The sequence below is a fragment of the Panthera tigris genome, chromosome C1 (assembly GCF_018350195.1).
Source record: "Panthera tigris isolate Pti1 chromosome C1, P.tigris_Pti1_mat1.1, whole genome shotgun sequence".
Taxonomy (NCBI): domain Eukaryota; kingdom Metazoa; phylum Chordata; class Mammalia; order Carnivora; family Felidae; genus Panthera; species Panthera tigris.
This window is the reverse complement of record NC_056667.1, coordinates 187,072,876-187,095,930: the sequence shown is the minus strand read 5'-3', so window position 1 is coordinate 187,095,930 and position 23,055 is coordinate 187,072,876. Positions and strand designations below refer to the sequence as shown.

The 23,055-nt window shown below is 38.1% G+C and overlaps 1 protein-coding gene across 4 annotated transcripts in view; it reads left to right on the top strand.

The window, feature by feature from the left end:
• The first annotated feature begins 1,402 nt into the window (after positions 1-1,402).
• Positions 1,403-23,055, top strand: part of ICA1L (islet cell autoantigen 1 like) — an 88,900-nt gene continuing 67,247 nt past the window's right edge. Inside the window, exons 1-2 of one of the 4 annotated variants that reach the window (XM_042995090.1) lie at positions 1,403-1,475; positions 13,035-13,202. In XM_042995090.1, coding sequence (XP_042851024.1) covers positions 13,177-13,202 — 26 coding nt within the window. In that variant the 5' untranslated portion in view covers positions 1,403-1,475; positions 13,035-13,176. Of the gene's footprint in view, positions 1,476-2,083; positions 2,500-13,034; positions 13,203-23,055 lie in introns of those variants that run through there. The other 3 variants (XM_015541005.2, XM_015541004.2, XM_042995089.1) reach the window with 3 other exon arrangements.

Below are 23,055 nucleotides of genomic sequence, written 5' to 3'. Positions count from 1 at the left end.
TAAGATGACCTCCTGACAGTAGAGGCTGAATTGTGCCTCATTTTAAGTCTCCACCTCAAAGTGAGTATGCTCAATGTGCATGCCCCATCTTTCCTCATGAATTACCATAAATTTCTCCACCTTTTTCATCAGCATATATGTAATCACAACCCTTTCTAGGAGGCAGATTTGAAGCTTGCCCTTTTATCTCTTTGGCTGCCTCTGGAATAAACCCTTTCCTTGCAAATATGACGTCTCAGTGATTGGCTTTGTGTGCTTTGGGCAGTGGAACTTGGCTTTGGTTACATTTCTAACAATTAGAAAAAAAAAAAAGATACCGAAAGTTTGCTTATTATTTCAGGTATTCACCTGTTCGTTGAAACCCCATATATCTCAGTAAGAATCCCTGGTCTAAAGATATCTCAATTTTTTTCGATCCAAATTAACTCTTGTATAAATAGCCTATTCTTTTTCCTATTCTAAAACCACTTTCTGGTTTTTTAGGTAAGTATTTTGTAATATTCTAGAATCTCACTCCATCTTTCGTGATCTTACAGACTTTAGTTATCACCTGGAGTGTAAGGTTTTTTCCTCGCTAGCCTGTCACAGTTGTAATTCATACTTTGTGGAGCTTTAGAAAAGTTGATAGGATTTTTTGAATCACCTTTAAAAAGAAAGCACTTTGAATTTATATTATCTTACACCAGTAACAATTTACTTTTGCCTTTTTCCATTTTTTTTCTTCAATTTTTAGGCTTAAATTTTGCCTTTTACTTTTGAAGACTCATTTATGACAACAAATTTAGGTTATGTGTATGTGCATTTGAGGTCAGTTATTAACAGTTGCTAACTTAATCATCTTTAAACCTTTAAGAGTTAAAATATAACACATGAACAGTTACCGCGTGCGGGCACTGGTACTGAGAAGCGCCCTGATTCAGGAATGACTGAGGCTCAGAAGCATATAGCCCGGTAGAGATGGTCTCTCGGAGGGCCTGGCAGGTGCGGTGCCGCCCCGGAGGCAGGGAGGGAGAGGGACCCGGGCTTAGGAAAGGAAACAGGGAATGCCTCAGAGGTCTCACAAACAGTTCCTTAATTCCGATATTCTGACCGGTTTGGTATTTGTTAGTAAACGAATTTGGTAGCGAAGGAACAGAAAGGGTCTAGGAGTTCATCAAAAAACGGACCGAGAGCCGGGCTTCGGTGGGGTTCGGGAAAAGCCGGAGAGGGCGAGAACGCGGACGCCGGACGGAGATGCCGAAGGCAGCGCGGCTTCCGCGCGCGCCAGGCCGCCCGGTTTAAATCTCCCGCCTCCGCAGCCGGAGCCCGACACCTCCACGCACGGGTGCGGAGGGGCACGGGCTGCGGGAGTGGCCCGGTGGCGTCGCGGGGCTCGCGGGTGGCGGCGGCGGGAACGGGTGCTGTGACGGACCTCCGCGCAGTTAAGCGCGACCCGAGCTGGCGGAGGACCGGCGCGTCGCGGTTCCAGCGTCGCGGTGAGAGCCTGCGGCCTCCCAGTGCCGGTCAGGCCGCGCCCTCTCCGGGCCTGGCTGGCCGGAGGCCAAACCCTCGTTTCCGTGGCGACGCCCTGAGGTGGAAGCGCGGCGGGAGGCGCCTGCCACGCGCGCACGCAGTCTCTCGAGGCCTCGCCGGCCCCTGCGGCCTCCTCCTGGGACGAAGTCCTGGTCCGCGCTCCTCCGGGCAGAACCCGCAAGGAGTGGTTTCTGGCGAGGCTGGGTCCTCTCCGGACGAAAGGAGCTTTCCTTCACGCCGCCCCGGTAGCGAACGTGCGCACCAGCCTGAGGCTTATTTGGGTGATTTCTCTGGAAGGTGGAGATCGCTTCCATTAGAGGCAGGTGTTCACAGCATTTAGGTGCTTTCCTGCTGACCTCTTTTTTCTGTTGTGTTTATTTTTATGTCATTATTTTGTGATGGAAACGCCTTCTTTAGAAACGAAGTGGCAAGCGTTTGGTAAAAACAAAACATAAGTGTGCGGCGTAAGGCTAACCGCGGAATGCTAGAGCTCCCGAGGGGTTCCGCGCACAAATACTGCGGCCTGAGGCCGTGAACCCAGCCCCGTGCACCTATCCGGCTCTTGGAAACGCGGATCACCTGGTCGGGTGCCCAAATGATGTCAGTGGTCAGATACCTGATGCCTGAGAAAGATGGGAGAGGGGAAAAAAATCCAATCTGGCAACCAACCCGCGATGCTGTGGGTTTGCCGGTAGAGGGGGTGGGATTATTTTTCATGTAATAGATGATGTTAATGCGCAGAGCATGAAAGCTGTTATAAGCTATGGGTCACTGTGAAATAGCTTATTGGGAAGATCACGTTTGTCCATGGTTTTGGATTTTCTTTAAGCATTTATGTATTGATTTATTTAGTTTAGACTTAGACAACGTACTGTAAGGCGATATTACTTACATCATCTTAACATCAGTATTTATGAAGTAGCCACAGGTGCCTCATCTTTTAATAGGAGTTAATTACGCATTTATTGAACAAATAAACATCTGATGGTATGTATACATTTTTTATATAATGAAAAATTTTAATCGTTTTATATTTATCTGTGCCCATCATTACCAGTATTCTTTGAAATGTCTGTATTTAATAGCTCAGAATGATTGTGCATCTAGCCATTGAAACAGCAATGTGCAAGACATTGTTCTAATTATCAGTAATTTATAATTGCTAGACAAATCATCATAATTTTGGAGTTAAATGGGTGCTCAGAGATCAAGTGTGAAAGCTGCAAACATGAGACTGGTTGGGAAAACTAGGAAGCCACATTTTTTTTAGACATACTTATTATAAAGCAATTAATAAAACAAAATTTGTACCAGTGACTGAACTGGTACCAAATACTACACTGTCAGACTTCATGATTTTATCGTGTCGTATGTCCTATATTTTACATTTTTGACTTTGTTGATTTTACTGATTTGCCTGTTTTCTATTTCACATATTTCATTCCTATTTTCATTTTTTTCTTTTACTTTGGGTTTAATTTGCTCATCTTTTTCTAATTTATTAAGGTGGAAGCATAAATAATATATTTTTTTCCCTTTTATGTAAGCATTTAAAGCTATAAGTTTTCCTCTAAGCATGCTTTAGCTACATCCCACAAATATGGGATATTTTCATTATCATTTAGTTAAAAATATTTAAAAGTTTAAGTTCTTTGATCCCTTATTTATTTAGGTGTGCTATTTTATTTCCAAATATTTTGGAATTTTTTTAGGTAGTTCATTGCTATTGATTTCTAAATTAACAATGTCGTGCTCAGAAAACATGTATTTCAATACCTTTAAATTTATTGAGAATTTTTTCCTTGCCTAACCTATGGTCTGTCTTGGTGAGTGTTCAGTTACCCTTGGGGGAAAATGTGTATTCTTCTGGTGGTGGATGGAATAGTCTAAATGTCATTTAGGTCAAGCTGGTTGAGTGTTGCTTGAGCCTTTTATCTTCACATTTTAATGTCTCTTTATTCCATCAGTTACTCTGGGAGAAGTGTTAAGTTTTAGTTATGATTAACTATGATTGTAGATTTATCTATTTTCCCCTTCAGTTCTGTCAGTTTTTTAAAAATATTTGGTAGTGTTATCAGTCACATACACATTTAAGACAGCTGTGTCCTTTTGATAGATTGACCACTTTATCATTATTAAATGTCCATTCTATTCCCGAAAATACTTTTTACATGGAAGCCTGTCCTGTATGACATTAATACAAGCTTAATGCTTGCCTCTTGCTTTTTCCTTTTAATACATCTGTGTATTTATGTTTAAAATATGTTTGTTATAAACTACATACAGTTGGTTTGTAGTTGTTTATGCAGTCTCACAACAACCTCTGTGTTTTAATAGTGGTATATAGTTCATTTTTTATTTTTATAACTTTTTTCTGTGTTTGGGTTAAGTATATTGGTATTCTTTTTCCACTTTTTCATTTATTCTTTAGTCTTCTTCCCTGCCTCCTTTTTGGATGAATTGAGCTTTTAGAAAAATATTTCTTGTCCTGTCTTTTTAGTTTTGTCTCTTCATGTTATTTTTTTATTGGTGGTACTAAAGATTTCATATGTATCTTAAATTTATCATAGCTTATTTTCAAATCTATTTTAGTATTTTATGAGCAGTGTAAGAATATTATCATTTATACTTGTAATGACCATCTCACCTTATGTGCCCTTACATACTTTACTTCTACACGTGTCCTATATTTTTAAAAATGTAATGAATCAATCTTTTAGTGAAATTTAAAGATGCATGTATATATGTAATGTTTAAAAATTCCTTTGTATTTATCAATATATTTACCCTTTTTTCTCTCTTGCTTCCTGTAGAGCTGAGTTTCTATGTTATTTTTCTTCACCCTAAAGAATATTTAGATTTTTTTTTTGTAACACAGGTCACTGTGGCCTTTCAACTGTATCTGTCTGAAGTTTTACTTTGCTTTCATTTTTGAAGGATATTTTTATTAGATATAGAATTCTTGGCCAGCTTTTTTTTTTTTTTTTCCAGGACTTAAAGATACAGTTTGCTTGTTTTTTGCCCTCCTTTATTTTGTGAAGTAGCCTCCTCTTCTTCCTCTTTTCTCCCAAGATGAGAGCAGCCAGGAATCTCTTCAGTCCTAGGTAGGGCTAATCATTTTCTGGATTTTCAGATCATGAGCTTTCCTGCATCCTCAGCCCTCTGATGTACTTTCAGAAAACACTAAATTTTGTAGATTATCTAACTTATTCTCAGTGTTAGGATGGAATTAATTTTCTCTTGCAACTTTCTGAAGTGGAAATGGAAGACCAGTACAATACTGATTGAATTGATATTGCTTAAAATCTTTTTGTTACTCTTAATTAGATTTTTTCTGGTATTCTTACAGTCGTTTTCCTAGTGAATTTTATTTTATTATTTATTAAATTTTTTTTAAGGTTTATTTTTGAGAGACAGAGTGTGAATGGGGGAGGGGCAGAGAGAGAGAGAGAGAGAGACAGACAGACAGACAGACACAGAATCTGAAGGAGGCTCCAGACTCTGAGCTGTCAGCACAGAGCCTGACCCAGGGCTCGAACCCATGAGCCGTGAGATCATGACCTGAGCTAAAGTCCAGTGCTTAACCGACTGAGCCACCCAGGTGCCCGATTTTATTATTTTTTAAAATGTTTATTTATTTTGAGAGAGCATGCACAAGCAAGCAGGGGAGGGGCAGAGAGAGAGGGAGACAGAGAATCCCAAGGAGGCTTCACACTGTTAGCGTGGAGACTGACACCGGGCTCAAACTCACGAACCATGAAATGATGACCTAGCTGAAATCATGAGTCGGTCGCCCAACTGACTGAGCCACCCAGGTGCCCCTAGGTTATTTTTTTAAATAAGCTCTGTGCCCAACATGGGGCTTCAACTCATGATCCTGAGATCAAGAGTCATATGCTTTATGGACTCAGCCAGCCAGGCGCCTTTGAAAGATTAAAAAAAGAAAAAAAAAAGATGGATGTTAAGTTTTATTAAATACCTTTTTATCATGAGAGATGAATAATTTAACATACTTTTTGCTAATATTTTAATGGTATGTTCAGGAATTTTTTTTTTTTCTTTAACGTTTTATTTATTTTTGAGACAGAGAGAGACAGAGCATGAACGGGGGAGGGGCAGAGAGAGAGGGAGACACAGAATCGGAAGCAGGCTCCAGGCTCTGAGCCATCAGCCCAGAGCCCGACGCGGGGCTTGAACTCACGGACCGTGAGATCGTGACCTGAGCTGAAGTCGGACGCTTAACCAACTGAGCCACCCAGGCGCCCCATGTTCAGGAATTTTTATCACAGATAATTTTCATCAAATTTTTCTTATTTTTTACATGTACCTATTATTTTAATAGTTATAACAATTCTGTTTTGTTTGTTACAATCACATTTAGAGTTAACTGAATTAAATCCCTTTTTACCATTTCTCCATTTTATAAATTCTTCATTGTTAAATTTTTTTATTATTTATTTAATTTTCTTGAGAGACTGAGAGGGCACAAGTGAGCGAGGTGCAGAAAGAGAGAGGGAGAGAGAATCCCACAAGGGGCAAAAAGGGAGTGAGAGAGAAGTGGGGCTCATTTGAAGTGGGGCTTGTGCTCACCCATAACAGGGCTCAAACTCACGAACAGTGAGATAGTGACCTGAATCAAAGTCTGATGCTTAACCAACTAAGCCGGCCAGGTACTCCAATAAGTTCTTCATTTTTAAATACATTAAAAAGAAATTTTCGTTTTAGCATTTATTTTTTGAGAGACAGAGCATGAGTGGGGAAGGGGCAGAGAGAGAGAGAGAGAGAGAGACCGACAGAGTCCAAAGCAGGCTCCAGGCTGTCAGCACAGAGCCCGATGTGGGGCTCAAACTCACGAACTGTGAGACCATGACCTGAGCCGGTCAGATGCTTAACCGATTGAACCACCCAGCAGCCCCACATTTTTAAATACATTGTAGTTGTAAGGGCACCTGGGTGGCTCAGTCGGTTGAGTGCCTGACTCTTAGTTTCTGCTCAGGTCTTGATCTCAGGATTCATGAGTTCAAGCCCTATGGCTCTGCGCTGACAGTGGGGAGCCTGCTTGGGATTCTCTCCCTCTCTGCCCCTCCCCCACTTGTGCTGTCTCTCTTGCTCTCAAAATAAATATACTTAAAAAATAAAATTAAAATAATAAAACTAAATACATTTTAGTTGTATGGATTGTGGCTTCAAATAATTTAGTTGTTGTTTTATTTGTTCTGGGAAGCATATATTTGTGCTGTATTCCTGATTGTTGCATATTAAAAAAAATCGTTTTCAGATACTCAGCCTTTCTCATATATCGTATCTCGTTGATTTTAAGAAGCACCTGTTCATATTTTCACATCTCTGAAATTATTTCTGAAATCTGAACTTTTTTTAATGTTTATTTATTTTTGAGAGAGCGAGTGAGAGCACAAGCTGGGGAAGGGTAGACAGACAGACTCCCAAGCATGCTCTATGCTGTCAGCAGAGATCCCAATGTGGGGCTTGAATTCAAGAACCTGAGATCATGACCTGAACCAAAGACAGACACTTAACCAACTGAGCCACCCAGGTACCCCTGAAATCAGAATTTTTCATGTATTTGAAAATGGATGATTAGAAAGCACAGTTTACTTTGTAGATTTTTTTCGTGTTTAGAGGTATGTAAAATAATGGCATACCTTTTAAATAATGGTGTCTTCAACTGATGAAATATGGTAAGATAATTCCAAATTATTAGGTTACCATAAAATAATTTAAAAAAATTTTTTTTAATGTTTATTTATTTCTGAGACAGAGACAGAGCATGAGTGGGGAAGGGGCAGAGCGAGAGGGAGACACAGAATCTGAAGCAGGCTCCAGGCTCTGAGCTATCAGCACAGAGTCCGACGTGGGACTCACACTCACAAACCAGGAGTTCATGACCTGAGCTGAAGTCGGATGCTTAACCGACTGAGCCACGCAGGCACCCCAAATAAGCTTTATCTTTAAGGTTGAAAAAGATCAGAAATCTAATGTTTATTTATTTTTGAGAGAGACAGAGACAGAATGTGAGTGGGTTGGGGCAGAGAGAGAGAGAGGCACAGAATCTGACGCAGGCTCCAGGCTCCGAGCTGTCAGCACAGAGCGTGACATGGGGCTCGAACTCACAAGCTGTGAGATCATGACCTGAGCCAAAGTCGGACGCTCAACTGACTGACTGAGCCACCCAGGTGCTCCGAAAAAGATCAGAAATCTAATAACACAATGTTCTGAGTTGCAGTGAGCAAGCACTTTACTCCATTGCTGGTGGGCAAAAAAACTGGTACAATCTCTTATACAGGACAGTTTAGCAGAATGAAAATTTTAAATGCATGTAACCTTTGATTTGGCCATTGTACTTCCAGGATTTTTATCTTATAGGTAAACTTGCATGTATTTTAAATAATATATGTTTTTTTTTCTTATTTTTTATTCAGCATGGTTTAAATGATATTCCAGAAACAATCTAAATATGTATCAATAATAGACCATAGTAGTAAATTATAGTACAACCATTAAATGGAATGTTAAATATCCATTAAAATTATATTCCACTAAGTAGAAAATCCCATGTCATATTCCTTTTCACTCTGTGTTGTACACAGTACTCACTTTTATCCGTTGTCTCATGTTGCTGAGGAGATGGATGAGGCCAACATAAATTATTTTATTTCTTCTGGATGCTAATAGCATCTTTTCTTTATCCTTAAAACTTGGCAGAATTCTATACAATATCTAAATTTTGATCATTCCCTGTTAATTTTTCCTGAAACATAAGACCTTTCAGTTTTTCACCTCTATATCCTTGAAAATTTTATGTTCCTATTGTCTTTCTGTCCAAGAAAGAGTATTACTTACATTAGATCTCAGTAGTCTGTCTTACAAATTGATCATCTTTGTTCTAACTACTTTGTTAGAATCTAGCCACCTTTATTTTGTAATATTTATTCTGAAGGATTTTCCATGGCTTGCCATCCAAGTTAACTTGGTTTTCTGAATTATCTATTCTACTCAGAGCTGTTTCTTTTTTTCTTTTTTTAATTTTTTTTTAACCCTTATTTATTTTTGACACAGAGAGAGACAGAGCATGAACGGGGGAGGGGCAGAGAGAGAGGGAGACACGGAATTGGAAGCAGGCTCCAGGCTCTGAGCCATCAGCCCAGAGCCCAACACGGGGCTTGAACTCACGGACCGTGAGATCGTGACCTGAGCTGAAGTCGGACGCTTAACCGACTGAGCCACCCAGGCGCCCCCAGAGCTGTTTCTAATACGATTTCAAGTTCTGTGGTATTTTTTTCCCCTTGTATCTTTTGCTTTTTCAGTTCTTTTCAAAAATCTGTTTCATCAAGTTATATTCTATATAACTATATAGTTATAGTCCATATAACTATATATATGTTATAGTTCGTATAACTATATAGTCTATATAACTATACTGTATATAGTCTATATAATTATATATATTATCTGATGCAAACCAGTTTTCTTTAAAATTCTATTAAGATTCTATTTTATGCACTAGCTCTTCAAATGTGTTTTTTTTTTTCTCTTTTCCACATATGGTCCCTCTTCCTTTTCTTGAAGAGTTACTTTTATATGTTATCTATTGTTGAAAAGGGCAGTTGTGTTTTGGCCTGCTCTTTGCCCAAGAATGGTATAAGGCATTGGAATAGCTACCTTAGAGACTGAGATAGGAGACTGAACATTGTTATGATCTTTCTTCTTTAATTGGCTGTTGGCTGACAATAGTCGTCATATGCTATCTCTAAGCAGGTTCCCACAGCATGTGTTAATCATTCATTCCAGAGACAGATCAATGCTGATATAGCTCTGATTGATCTTCTTTAGTCTGCTGTGCAAGGTTGACCACTAGCTTACTGTTTTGTTTTTCTACAGCCATGCTTTGACTCTTGACAAGAAAAATTAAAAATGTCACGGCAACTGTAGGTTTTAGGGAGCCCAATACGTAATACTTCTTGCCTTTTTTTTTTTAATGTTTATTTTTGAGAGTGGGAGGAAGAGAGAGTGGGGAGGGGCAGAGAGAGAGGGATGCAGAGGATCTGAAGTGGGCTCTGCACTGACAGCAGAGAACCCGATAAGGGGCTCGATGTGAGATCATGACCTGTGCTGAAGTCAGAGAAAGAATCAAATCTGGCCATTTTTTTCCCCCCTTCCCCTCCCCCATGGTCTTCTGTTAAGTTTCTCAGGATCCACATAAGAGTGAAAACATGTGGTATCTGTCTTTCTCTGACTGACTTATTTCACTTAGCGTAACACTCTCCAGTTCCATCCACATTGCTACAAATGGCCGGATTTCATTCTTTCTCATTGCCAAGTAGTAGTCTATTGCATATATAAACCACATCTTCTTTATCCATTCGTCAGTTGATGGACATTTAGGCTCTTTCCATAATTTGGCTATTGTTGAAAGTGCTGCTATAAACATTGGGGTACAAATGCCCCTATGCATCAGCACTCCTGTATCCCTTGGGTAAATTCCTAGCAGTGCTATTGCTGGGTCATAGGGTAGATCTATTTTTAATTTTTTGAGGAATCTCCACACTGTTTTCCAGAGCGGCTGCACCACTTTGCCTTCCCACCAACAGCGCAAGAGGGTTCCCGTTTCTCCACATCCTCGCCAGCATCTATAGTCTCCTGATTTGTTCGTTTTAGCCACTCTGACCAGTGTGAGGTGGTATCTCAGTGTGGTTTTGATTTGTATTTCCCTGATGAGGAGTGACGTTGAGCATCTTTTCATGTGTCTGTTGGCCATCTGGATGTCTTCTTTAGAGAAGTGTCTATCCATGTCTTCTGCCCATTTCTTCCCTGGATTATTTGTTTTTTGGGTGTGAAGTTTGGTGAGTTCTTTATGGATTTTGGATATTAGCCCTTTTCTGATATGTCATTTGCAAATATCTTTTCCCATTCTGTTGGTTGCCTTTTAGTTTTGTTGATTGTTTCCTTTGCTGTGCAGAAGCTTTTTATCTTCATGAGGTCCCAATAGTTCATTTTTGCTTTTAATTCCCTTTAGGGATGTGTCAAGTAAGAAATTGCTGTGGCTGAGGTCAGAGAGGTTTTTTCCTGCTTTCTCCTCTAGGGTTATGATGGTTTCCTGTCTCACATTCAGGTCCTTTATCCATTTTGAGTATATTTTTGTGAATGGTGTAAGAAAGTGGTCTAGTTTCATTCTTCTCCATGTTGCTGTCCAGTTCTCCTAGCACCATTTGTTAAAGAGACTGTCTTGTTTCCATTGGCTCTTCTTTCCTGCTTTGTCAAAGATTAGTTGGCCATACATTTGTGGGTCCAATTCTGAAGTCTCTATTCTATTCCATTGGTCTATGTGTCTGTTTTTGTGCCAATACCATGCTGTCTTGATGATTACAGCTTTGTAGTAGAGGCTAAAGTCTGGGATTGTGATGCCTCCCGCTTTGGTCTTCTTCTTCAATATTACTTTGGCTATTCAGGGTCTTTTGTGGTTCCATACAGATTTTAGGAGTGCTTGTTCTAGCTTCGAGAAGAATGCTGGTGCAATGTTGATTGGGATTGCGCTGAATGTGTAGATTGCTTTGGGTAGTATTGACATTTTAACAGTATTTATTGTTCCAATCCATGAGCATGGAATGTTTTTCCATTTCTTTATGTCTTCTTCAGTTTCCTTCATAAGCTTTCTATAGTTTTCAGCATACAGAGCTTTACATCTTTGGTTAGGTTTATTCCTAGGTATTTTATGCTTCTTGGTGCAATCGTGAATGGGATCAGTTTCTTTGTCTTTCTGTTGTTTCATTATTAGTGTATAAGAATGCAGCTGATTTCTGTACATTGATTTTGTATCTTGCAACTTTGCTGAATTCATGTATCAGTTCTAGCATACTTTTGGTGGAGTCTGTTGGGTTTTCCATGTATAGTATCATGTCATCTGCAAAAAGTGAAAGCTTGACTTCATCTTTGCCAATTTTGATGCCTTTGATTTCCTTTTGTTGTCTGATTACTGATGCTAAACTTCCAACACTATGTTAAACAACAGCGTTGAGAGCAGACATCCCTGTCATGTTCCTGATCTCATTTTTGAGAGAGAGACTGATAGACAGACAGTGCAAGTGGGGGAGGGGCAGAAAGAGGGAGACACAGAATCCAAAGCAGGCTCCATGCTCTGATTTGTCAGCACAGAGCCCCATGTGGGGCAGGAACTCCTGAACCGTGAGATCATGACCTGAGCCAAAGTCCTATGCTTAACTGACTGAACCACCCAGGTGCCCCAATAATGGCTTTATTTTTTAATTTACTTAATTTTCTGAATACCAATTGCTCTAACATTCCTGCTATATGACTATGAGTAATATGCTGAAACATACCAGTTACATATCCCAGAGGTCTCCTTTCCAGAGTCCATCATTCTGCTTAAATTTGAGATGCTTGTTCTGTCCAGCTGTCATCTTGAGCCTTCCCTTCATAGCCCTTCTGGGTTCGATTTTTGTCTTTTATATTTCATTGCTACTTTTGAGAAATCTGCTCTCTTTCTGACTCTTAATGATTTGTATATAATCTACTTTCTATCTCTTAAAACTTCCAGGATCTCCCCTCCGCCCCCCCACCGCCCTGTTTCCTGAAAGTTCACAATGATGTATTTTGGAATAAATCTCTTTTTGGATGGAGATTTGGGTTCTTCAGTTACTTTTCAACCCTTCTATTAAATTTAAAAAAAAAATTCAGCTATCCTGTTTTTTTCCTCAAGAGTCCTTTTTTATTTTATTATTCCTCTTTGAGGATATTAGTTGGAGGGTTGTTTTGTTTTGTTTCCTCCCTATATTATATTAATTCCCTTCAGCTATTTTCTTTTTTCTATTTTTTGCTTTAGGTAAGAGGGTTTTTTTTTAATGTTTATTTATTTTTAAGAGAGAGAGAGAGAGAGAGAGAGCGCCAAGAAGGAGCAGAGAGAGGGAGACAGAATCTGAAGCAGGCTTCAGGCTCTGAGCTGTCAGCACAGAGCTTGACGCAGGGCTCAAATTCAGAAGCCATGAGATTATGACCTGAGCTGAAGTCGGACACTTAACCAACTGAGCCACCCAGGTGCCCCAAGTAAGAGGTCTTTCTTGGTGGAGACTTCCCTCAGATATCTCTTGACATTTGGTTTTCCATTTATATTTAAGAGGAAGACTATAACAAAGCCAATCAGAAGATTTATATGTACAACGGGTAAATTTTGCTCTAGAGTGATTAGGCAAAGACCCATCCTTTTAGAATGTCCCAATGGTATCCTGCTTTTCTCTGTAGCTTTTAGTTCTTTCCAGAGAAAAGAATGTTCTAGACTTTACTGAAGAATGGAAAGGTGTGTGTGTGTGTGTGTGTGTGTGTGTGAGAGAGAGAGAGAGAGAGAGAGAGAGAGAGAGAAAGCGAGAGAGAAAGCGAGAAAGAGAGAGAGAGAGTGAGAATGCTTTGCTACTGGTGAACAAAGAATGGGAAAAGAGCTTGACATTTAACAGTTCTGTGTGTAAACTTTCACTGAATTGTTTGGTTTTCAGGCCAGATCTTCTGTGTTGTCCAACTGCTGTGTTGGACTGTAGCCCAAGTCCAGCGCCGCCTTGGTTCAATTTCTTCAACTCGCATTGAGTGACACAGATTAGAAAACGGCCTCAGGGTCTAGCCAACTGTATATAGACTTCAATGAATCCTCCTTCCACTTCCAAATGGTGAGTTTTTCAGATAGTCTGCAAGGTAATTGACTCACTATTCACTAACATTCCTCTTTTAGTTGCTTAGGTTACTACTTTCTCTCCAAAAATGTATTGTAGTCTTTTCATCTGCTCTTGTCACTGTATTTATGCTCCTTATACTTGTGAGTTAATTGGTTGCTTTTGTTTTATACTTTTACTGTTAGTAGATTAGGGAAGGGAAAGCGGGGAAGTGCATGTGGTCAGTCTGCATTTTTAACAGTGCACCCTGTATTTTAATATCTGCATAAACCTCTTCCAGGTTATTCTCAGTGTTGAGATTTAAAATTATGTCAGTTAAATAAAAAATTTTGTGTTTTAAAAATTTACATCATATATATTTTTTACAGGCTATTTGTTAATTAAAAGAATGTCTTATACTTGCATACAACTTCATCTGTTTTTTTAAGTAAGTGCTATGCCCAATGTGGGTCTTACATGGTCTACCAACTGAGCCAGCTAGGCCCCCCACAACTTTATATTTTTCAGAGCAGTTTTGCATATGTTATCCCATTTGATCCTCATAGTATGAGAGGCTCAGCACTTGGAAATTTTGGGCATAGCAGAGGACTGGAAGAGGTATTTGCCTGAAATCTGCAGTAAAGTTGGAAATATCCTTAAGTTTCATAGGAGATTAGCTTTAATACCATTTTAACATAAGAATTTAGTGTTGATACTTTATTAAAAACATTTGAAATATAATTTTTTAGCTACTTTCAAAAATATGATATTTTCTTTTGTAGTTCACTTCCTTTTCCTTGATACGTTATTTATAGTTTGAATGGTCTTTCTTACTGATTTCATCAACATTTTTCAAGTCTTATTTTCCAATAACCTATTTTAATTTTTTTAATGTTTATTTATTTTAGGGGGGGCAGAGAGAGAGAGGGGGGTACAGAGGAACTGAAGCGGGCTCTGCACTGACAGCAGAGAGCCCGATGTGTGAGGCTTGAACTCACAAACTGTGAGATCACGACTTGAGCCGAAGTTGGGACTGAGCCACCCAGGCCCTCCAATGATCTATTTTAAATGCTATTCATATGTTCTTTATGAAATGATATGACTAAAGTGGTATAAGTAAATTATATGATTATAGTAAATTCTTAAATAGAAAGTCGAAAAATAGATAATAATCCTAAAGCATCACTTTTGGAAAAAAAATGAGCTCTGATTTATCTTTTTTAATGACTTATTTACAGGTTAAAATTATGCTGACTACTGAAATTATAGACTAGTTATATAAAAATAAATTTTATTGTAACTAGAAATTTGAATGTAGTTTGCAATATAAACTTGTCAATTTTGTTAACGACATGTCTCTCTTGTTTTAATTCATATAAACAACGATTTTTATGTGCCTCGCTAATTCTTGGAGACCTATAGGTTTTTGGAAGTAGGTTACCTGAAAATTGGGAACTAAATAGTTAATCCACTATAAGATTAGGAAACAACTTTAATCTCACTTTTTCTTCCTTCAAAATGGAAAAGAACACTACTTGTGGAGTGAAAGACCTGGATGTGTGCTAAGTATCAAGATACTCTTTAAAAAAAATTTTTTTTTAAATTTTTTGAGAGAGAGAGAGAGACAGAGCATGAGTGGGGGAGGGGCAAAGAGAGAGAGAGAAAGAGAGAGAGAGAGAGAGACAGACACAGAATCTGAAGCAGGCTCCAGGCTCTGAGCTGCCAGCACAGAGCCCGACATGGGGCTTGAACTCATGAGCCATGAGATCGTGACCTGGCCGAAGCTTAACCAACTGAGCCACACAGGCGCCCCTCAAGATATTCTTAATGTATGTGTATCCTTGAGAAAGCTCCCTTCATTTCACAGAGCCTCCGTGATCTCCTCTCTGAAACTAGAATAATAAAATCTACCATTTCTAGCTCTCAGGGTTATCGTAAGGATCAAAGGTGATAAAATGTGAAAATGTTTTAAAAATTGTCAAGAGCTCTACAAGTATAATTACTTTAGTATGTAGTAATACTAAGATTATCAGAAACATCTAGGTATCTTAAGCCTCCTCTAAGACTTTGCCTTTTATATAATTTTGAATTCTTGTAGAATAATGATTAAGCTCTAGTCCTTTTATAAGAATATTTGGTCAAGGTGGTAACCTCTGTGTGTGCAGCCTACTTGCTTAGTATGGGATTTTTGGGTCTGTGATTTAATGGTGGTAAGTAATTGCCATAATACTTCTGTTTTAGATAAACACAAGTCTGTATTTATTTATTTATTTATTTGAGAGAGAGGGTACAAGTGAGCAAGGACTGAGAGAGAGAGAGAGAGAGAGAGAAAGAGAGAGAGAAGTGGGACTCACCTACGAAGTGGGGCTTGGACTAATGAGCCATGAGATCATGACCTGAGCTAAAGTAAGATGCTTAACTGAATGAACCACCCAGGTGCCCTGTATTTAATTTAATTTAATTTAATTTAATTTAATTTAATTTAATTTAATTTAATTTAATTTTCTCATATGAGTGTAGTGCCAAGTTGTAGCACCTAGAACAAAGCCTGTGTTTAATATGTGTGTGAAACTGACTTCCTTATTAGGACTATTTGGAAATTTCAGCTAATTTAATTCTGCACTAGTTCCAGTGTCCATTGTATTTGTTAATTTCAACTACTGTAGTTCTGTAATGCTTCTAGTATCTCAGTAACCAAACCATGTTTGACTAAACAAGAGTTAAATTTATGTGTCTGAAAGAATTCATGTTTATAACCTTCATGAAATTCTAGTCAATATTAAAGCTGGTACTTTATAAAATATACCTTTAGGGCAGTTTCGGGGGTAGATTCTCAATCTGTGACTTGATAGTTTCTCTTTGATATCAGTAGTCCCTAATAATCTTAGTGGGCTTCAGTTTATCTTCATCCATGAAAGGAGACAGTCTACTCATTGATTGGCTAGAGCTAAAAACCATTCCCAAATTAATGGATAGTTGATGAAAGATTAGTCAGGTAGTGTCTTTAAAAATTATGTATGATATATATATAATGTATATGTATATATGTGTGTGTGTATATATATACATATATATATATGGTATGTACATATGAGCAAAGAATAGATATTGTCTTATTACAAACAGTAGAGCTTAAGAAACTTATTTTTCAGACTATACTTTGAGAATCATGGTCTAGATCAGGAGTCTGTAAAATTTATGTGTAAAATGTCATATTCTCAGTAATTATGGCTTTGTGGGGCATTCAGTCTGGTGGATCTACTTAGCTCTGCTGTTGTAGCAAAGAGTGGCTCAGAACTAATTTTTCTCCAGGCCAGTTTGCTAGTTAGCCTAGATCCCTGACTTGAGATGTGTTCTTGGTTAGGCAGATCGTTTGCCCACAAAGCACTTTCTTCAGAGAGGAGTTAGATCACATTGGTAACTTGAGTTCCTTTTATTAGGTTAAACCATATGAAACTGCTGATTTTGTTGGTCAAAAATGGTTTACCATTACCAATTTCATAGCGATCAGTCACATATTATTTTGTTATTAAAAATTTTTTTTTAAATTTTTTTTTTAACATTTATTTATTTTTGAGACAGAGGGAGACAGAGCATGAACGGGGGAGGGTCAGAGAGAGGGAGACACAGAATCTGAAACAGGCTCCAGGCTCTGAGCTGTCAGCACAGAGCCTGACGTGGGGCTTGAACTCACGGACTGCGAGATCATGACCTGAACCGAAGTTGGCCGCTTAACTGACTGAGCCACCCAGGCGCCCCATTAAAAATTTTTTTTTAATGTTTATTTATTTTTGAGAGAGAGAGTATGAGCAGGGGAGGGGCAGAGAAAGAGGGAGACACAGAATCTGAGGCGGGCTCCAGGCTCTGAGCTGTTAGCATAGAGCCCAACACAGCGCTCGAACTCATGAACTGTGAGATCATGACTTGAGCCGAAGTCAGACACTTAACTGACTGAGCCGCCCAGGTGCCCCATGATCAGTCACATGTTATTAATGAAAACTGTCTAATAAGTACATGCAGTTGATTGCTAATGTATCTAGTGAATTATTTTGTAACAACTGAGGGTAAATAATACTCTTTACAGCACTGTTGAGTGATGGAATTTTTCACTGTAACTCTATATAGAATATATTTTCTGTATGTAATTATTTTATACCCTCAGTTATGATAAGGCTTTTTTTTATAAGCCTTTTATTGGTCTGTCATTTTATGGAAGTCTCCATCCCTTTTGAGTCAAAATAGAAAGTTGAACTAGATAATCTCTGAAGTTCTTTTTAATTCTTTTTATTATGTGATTTAAATGTCTATTATATAGAGAACACATTTCTTATTAACCTATTCATATCATGGTGAATCCATAACATAGTACCAAGAGCCTGGCCCAAATTTGATTCACCTTCCTCAAACCTCCAAATTTTACCACCTTTCACCTTTCTTTTTTATTTTATTTTTTAATTTATTTTTTAAATTTACATCCAGGTTAGTTAGCATATAGTGCAACAATGATTTCAGGAGTAGATTCCTTAATGCCCCGTACCCATTCAGCCCATCCCTCCCCACAACCCCTCCAGCAACCCTCTGTTCTCCATGTTTAAGAGTCTCTTATGTTTTGTCCCCCTCCCTGGTTTTATATTATTTTTGCTTCCCTTCCCTTGTGTTCATCTGTTGTGTGTCTTAAAAACCTCATATGAGTAAAGGCATGTGATATTTGTCTTTCTCTGACTAATTTTGCTTAGCATAATACCCTCTAGTTCCATCCACGTAGTTGCAAATGGCAAGATTTCATTCTTTTTGATTGCCAAGTAATACTCCATTGTGTATATATATGCCACATCTTCTTTATCCATTCATCCGTCGATGGACATTTGGTTCTTTCCATACTTGGGCTATTGTTGATAGTGCTGCCATAAACATTGGGGTGCATGTGCCCCTTCAAAACAGCATACCTGTATCGCTTGGATAAATACCTAGTAGTGCAATTGCTGGGACATAGGGTAGTTCTATTTTTAGCTTTTTGAGGAACCTCCATATTGTTTTCCAGAGTGACTGTACCAGTTTGCATTCTCACCAGCAGTGCAAAAGAGATCCTCTCTCTCTGCATCCTCACCAACATCTGTTGTTGCCTGAGTTGTTGTTAGCCATTCTGACAGGTGTGAGGTGGTATCTTATTGAGGTTTTAATTTGTGTTTCCCTGATGATGGTGATGTTGACCATGTTTTCATATGTCAGTTGGCCATCTGGATGTTTTCTTTGGAGAAGTGCCTATTCATGTCTTTTGCCTATTACTTCACTGGATTTTTTGTTTTTTGGGTGTTGAGTTTGATAAGTTCTTTATAGATTTTGGATACTCACCCTTTATCTGATACGTCGTTTGCAAATATCTTCTCCCATTCTGTTGGTTGCCTTTTAGTTTTACTGAATGTTTCCTTCACCATGCAGAAGCCTTTATTTTGATGAGATCCCAATAGTTCATTTTTGCTTTGGTTTCCCTTGCCTCTGGAGATGTGTTGAGTAAGAAGTTGCTGTGGCCAGGGTCAAAGAAGTTTTTGTCTGCTTTCTCCTCGAGGATTTTGTTGGCTTCCTGTCTTTCATGTCTTGAGGTCTTTCATCCATTTTGAGTTTATTTTTGTGTATGGTGTAAGAAAGTGGTCCAGGTTCATTCTTCTGCATGTCACTGTCCAGTTTTCCCAGCACCTCTTGCTGAAGAGACTGTCTTTATTCCATTGGATATTCTTTCCTGCTTTGTCAGAGATTAGTTGCCCATACGTTTGTGTGTCCATTTCTGGGTTCTCTATTCTGTTCCAGTGATCTGAGTGTCTGTTCTTGTGTCGTACCATACTGTCTTGATGATTACAGCTTTGTAGTATAGCTTGAAGTCCGGGATTGTGATGCCTCCTGCTTTGGTTTTCTTTTTCAAGATTGCTTTGGCTATTCGGGGTCTTTTCTGGTTCCATGCAAATTTTAGGATTATTTGTTCTGGCTCTGTGAAGAATGCTGGTGTTATTTTGATAGGGATTGCATTGAATATGTAGATTGCTTTGGGTAGTATCAACATTTTAACAATACTTGTTCTTCCTATCCAGGAGCATGGAATCTTTTTCCATTTTTTTGTGTCTTCTTCAATTTCTTTCATAAGCTTTCTATGGTTTTCAGTGTATAGATTTTTCACCTCTTTGATTAGATTTATTCCTAGGTATTTTATGGCTTTTGGTGCAATTGTAAATGGGATCGATTCCTTGATTTCTCTTTCTGTTGCTTCGTTGTTTGTGTATAGGAATGCAACCGATTTCTGTGCATTGATTTTATATCCTGCCACTTTGCTGAATTCATGGATCAGTTTTAGCAGGTTTTTGATGGAATATTTTGGGTTTTCCATATAGAGTGTCATGTCATCTGTGAAGAGTGAAAGTTTGACCTCCTCCTGGCCAATGTGGATGCCTTTTATTTCTTTGTGTTGTCTGATTGCAGAGGCTAAGACTTCCAATACTATGTTGAATAACAGTGGCGAGAGTGGACATCCCTGTCTTGTTCCTGACCTTAGGGGGAAAGCTCTCAGTTTTTCCCCACTGAGGATGATATTAGCGTCGGGTCTTTCATATATGGCTTTTATGATCTTGATGTATGATCCTTCTAACCCTACTTTCTTAAGAGTTTTTATCAAGAAAGGATGCTGTATTTTGTGAAATGCTTTCTCTTTATCTATTGAGAGAATCATGTGGTTCTTGTCCTTTCTTTCATTGATGTGATGAATCACATTGATTGTTTTGTGGACTGCTTTCTTTTTTAAAGGTCTCATCAGTTATCACTGCTTAACGTCTTTTTTTAATATTTTTTTAATGTTTATTTATTTTTGAGACAGAGAAAGAGAGACAGAGTGTCAGCAGGGGAGGGGCAGAGAGAGAAGGAGGCACAGAATCTGAAGCAGGCTCCAGGCTCTGAGCTGTCAGCACAGAGTCTGGCATGGGGCTTGAACTCACAAACCATGAGATCGTGACCTGAGCTGAGGTTAGACACTCAGCCAACTGAGCCACCCAGGCACCCCTCTAATATAATTTTTTAATGTTTATTTATTTTTGAGAGAGACATAGAGTGCAGGTGGGGGAGGGGCACAGATAGAGGGAGACAGAATCCGAAGCAGACTCCAGGCTCTGACCTGTCAGCACAGAGCCTAATGTGTGGCTCGAACTCACAACCGCGAGATCATGACCTGAGCTGAAGTCAGACGCTTAACTGACTCAGCCATCCAGGTGCCCCTTAACTGTCTTTTTATAGCTAACTCCCAAATCACCATTTCTAATCTGAGCTGCAATAAAAATTAAATGAAAAAATATAAAATATTCATTCTTAAATACCCACAATTTCTGTTCTAAGTGCTTTACATGTATTTTCTCATTTAATTCTCAAAACAATATATTTACTTTATTATTGCTATTTTACTGATGAGAAAAATAAAGGTCAGAGAGATTAATGTAGCTCATACAGGGTCCCACATCTACTAAGTAGTAGAGTTATTAGGTTCATACCGAGGCAGTCTGACTAGAGACCCAAGCTTGAAACAATCTTGATTACTACAGTTGTAATTGCTTTCAGATATTTCTATAAATTCAGATGCCACTTATCATTTCAGACTCAGAATTTCACATGTCAGATGCATTTTGTTCGCACTTCTCCTAATTTTTTTTATTTTTCAGGGGCAAAACTGTTAAGTCATTACTAACCAAATTCTGTAGAGTCTTCCTTCAAATTTGTTCTTATGGTAACGGTCCTTGGTCCTGATTCTTATTACATTATACCTGGAATGTGGGTAGATTGCTATAAACTTTCTGTTTAGTCTTTCTGCTTAAAAACCTTTATTAGCTCCACATTACCTATTAACAAAATATAGAGACCTCTACAATTATCATCAATCTACCTTTTTCTTCTTCATTCCTATTTTTGGAATGACATTTCCTTGTCTCATGCTGTTAAGATCTCTGTTTTTCTTCAGTATTTCAATTATGGTACCTAGTATGCCTGAATTCTAATCTTACTTCTGTTAACAAGTGGGAGATTGTTGGCAAGAGGGGAATAGGAGCTCCCTTGTAAATAATGTATATGTGATTTTAATACCTAGTCTTTGCCATAACTTTAACTCTCAGACTTTTTTAATGCACTTGCTAATGTATCTAGTGAATTATTTTGTAACAAATGAGGGTAAATAATACTCTAAGCCCTTTATAGCACTGTTAAGTGATGGAATTAATGTAAACGTTTCACTCTTAACTCTATATAGAATATATTTTCTGTATGTAATTGTTTATAGCCTTTATATGGTGTTTATAAGAAGAGTTATATTTCAGATAAGAAAAAAGTCTACATAAAAGTATAACTGCTTAATGTGTATTTAACAATGAATGAATGAATAACTCTTAACTTTGGATAAGAGCTTGCTAGTGCTGCAAAATAATAATAAATAAAATATGAAAAAGACAAAACCAAAAAGATATAACTGGGATAGATAATCAAGTAGACATTTCTGAAAATAATAATAGTTATACAAAAGGTAGTTAGTTAATTGTAGTAAATTTGGAGACTACAGGAAACTATCACCCTTTATCCTACTGAAGAGAAAACTTTGTTGACATTTTGGAGTGTTCCATGTCCTTAGTTGAAATCATTAACACACTGATTCTTTGAGGAAATGCTGATTGTGTTTGTAAGAAAAGTTATGGATTAGGAACCAGGATAATCGGGAGTACTACATTAATATTAAACAGCAAACTTGTCTAATGTATTTTCTTAATTGCGTCAAACAGTTATATTTAGTCAAAAGTCTTTACAGATTATTTTTTTCAATGGGATTTCACTGCTTCATTTTGCATATTACCATCAGTCTGTTTCGCTTCCTTTTTAGTGATGTCACAGTAATGAGATGTTAAAGTGAGTACAGAACTACCTCTAAAGAGAATACTGATTTGTCATAATTTATGATTTATACTCCAAATCCAGGAGATAGCTAAAAAATTTAAATAGTATAGTGTAAAAAGGAATAAAGTGTTCTCTGTGGTTACTGTTCACGTAAAAAAAAAAAAAAAGAAAGAAAGAAACTACTCTTATTGCAAATAAAGGAGATCTCTAGTTAAGACAGCATAGTAACATTTGCTCTCTACTCATAGTATTTATAAAAGAAATTAAGAAGCAAACCCAAAAAGATGTGTCTTGGCTAGATAATGAAATAAAGATAAACCAGGGGTGCCTGGGTGACTCAGTCAGTTAGGTGTCTAACTCTTGATTTCGGCTCAGGTCATGATCTCACAGTTGGTGAGACTGAGCCCCACGTCAGGTCTGTGCTGACAACGTAGAGACTGCTTTGGATTCTCTGTCTTTGCCCCTCCCGTCTTGTGTGCATGCACTCTAAAATAAAAGAGAGAGAAACATGAACCAACAATACAATAGAAAGATAAAATAGTGAGTGAGGCTGAGATGGATGTGCTGAGCTTTCAGTATAGAAGTAGGCTCTGGCATCTAGGAGTTCAGTTTCTGCAGGTTGTTAGAAATTAAAAGTGTTCCTATGCAGCATTCCTTCAAACATGATTAGATCAATAGTATTTCAGATATCATTATGTATCACTATATCATTAAAATAATCAATATAAGATGCTGTGGAAGTGGGAGCCCTGAAGGTGAATTGGTGGCAACTATATAACTACTAGTGAGGAATAACTACAGAGGGAAGGAAGGAAAAAATTAAAGATTCTGCACTCACAATGAGCCTATATAATTCAACAAAATCAACACTTGGGACATGAATTCATTCCAGGTGAAAAAAATTTTTTTCTAAGAATTCTATACATTTAAGATGCCAGAGAGAAAAAATATAGAATAACCATTA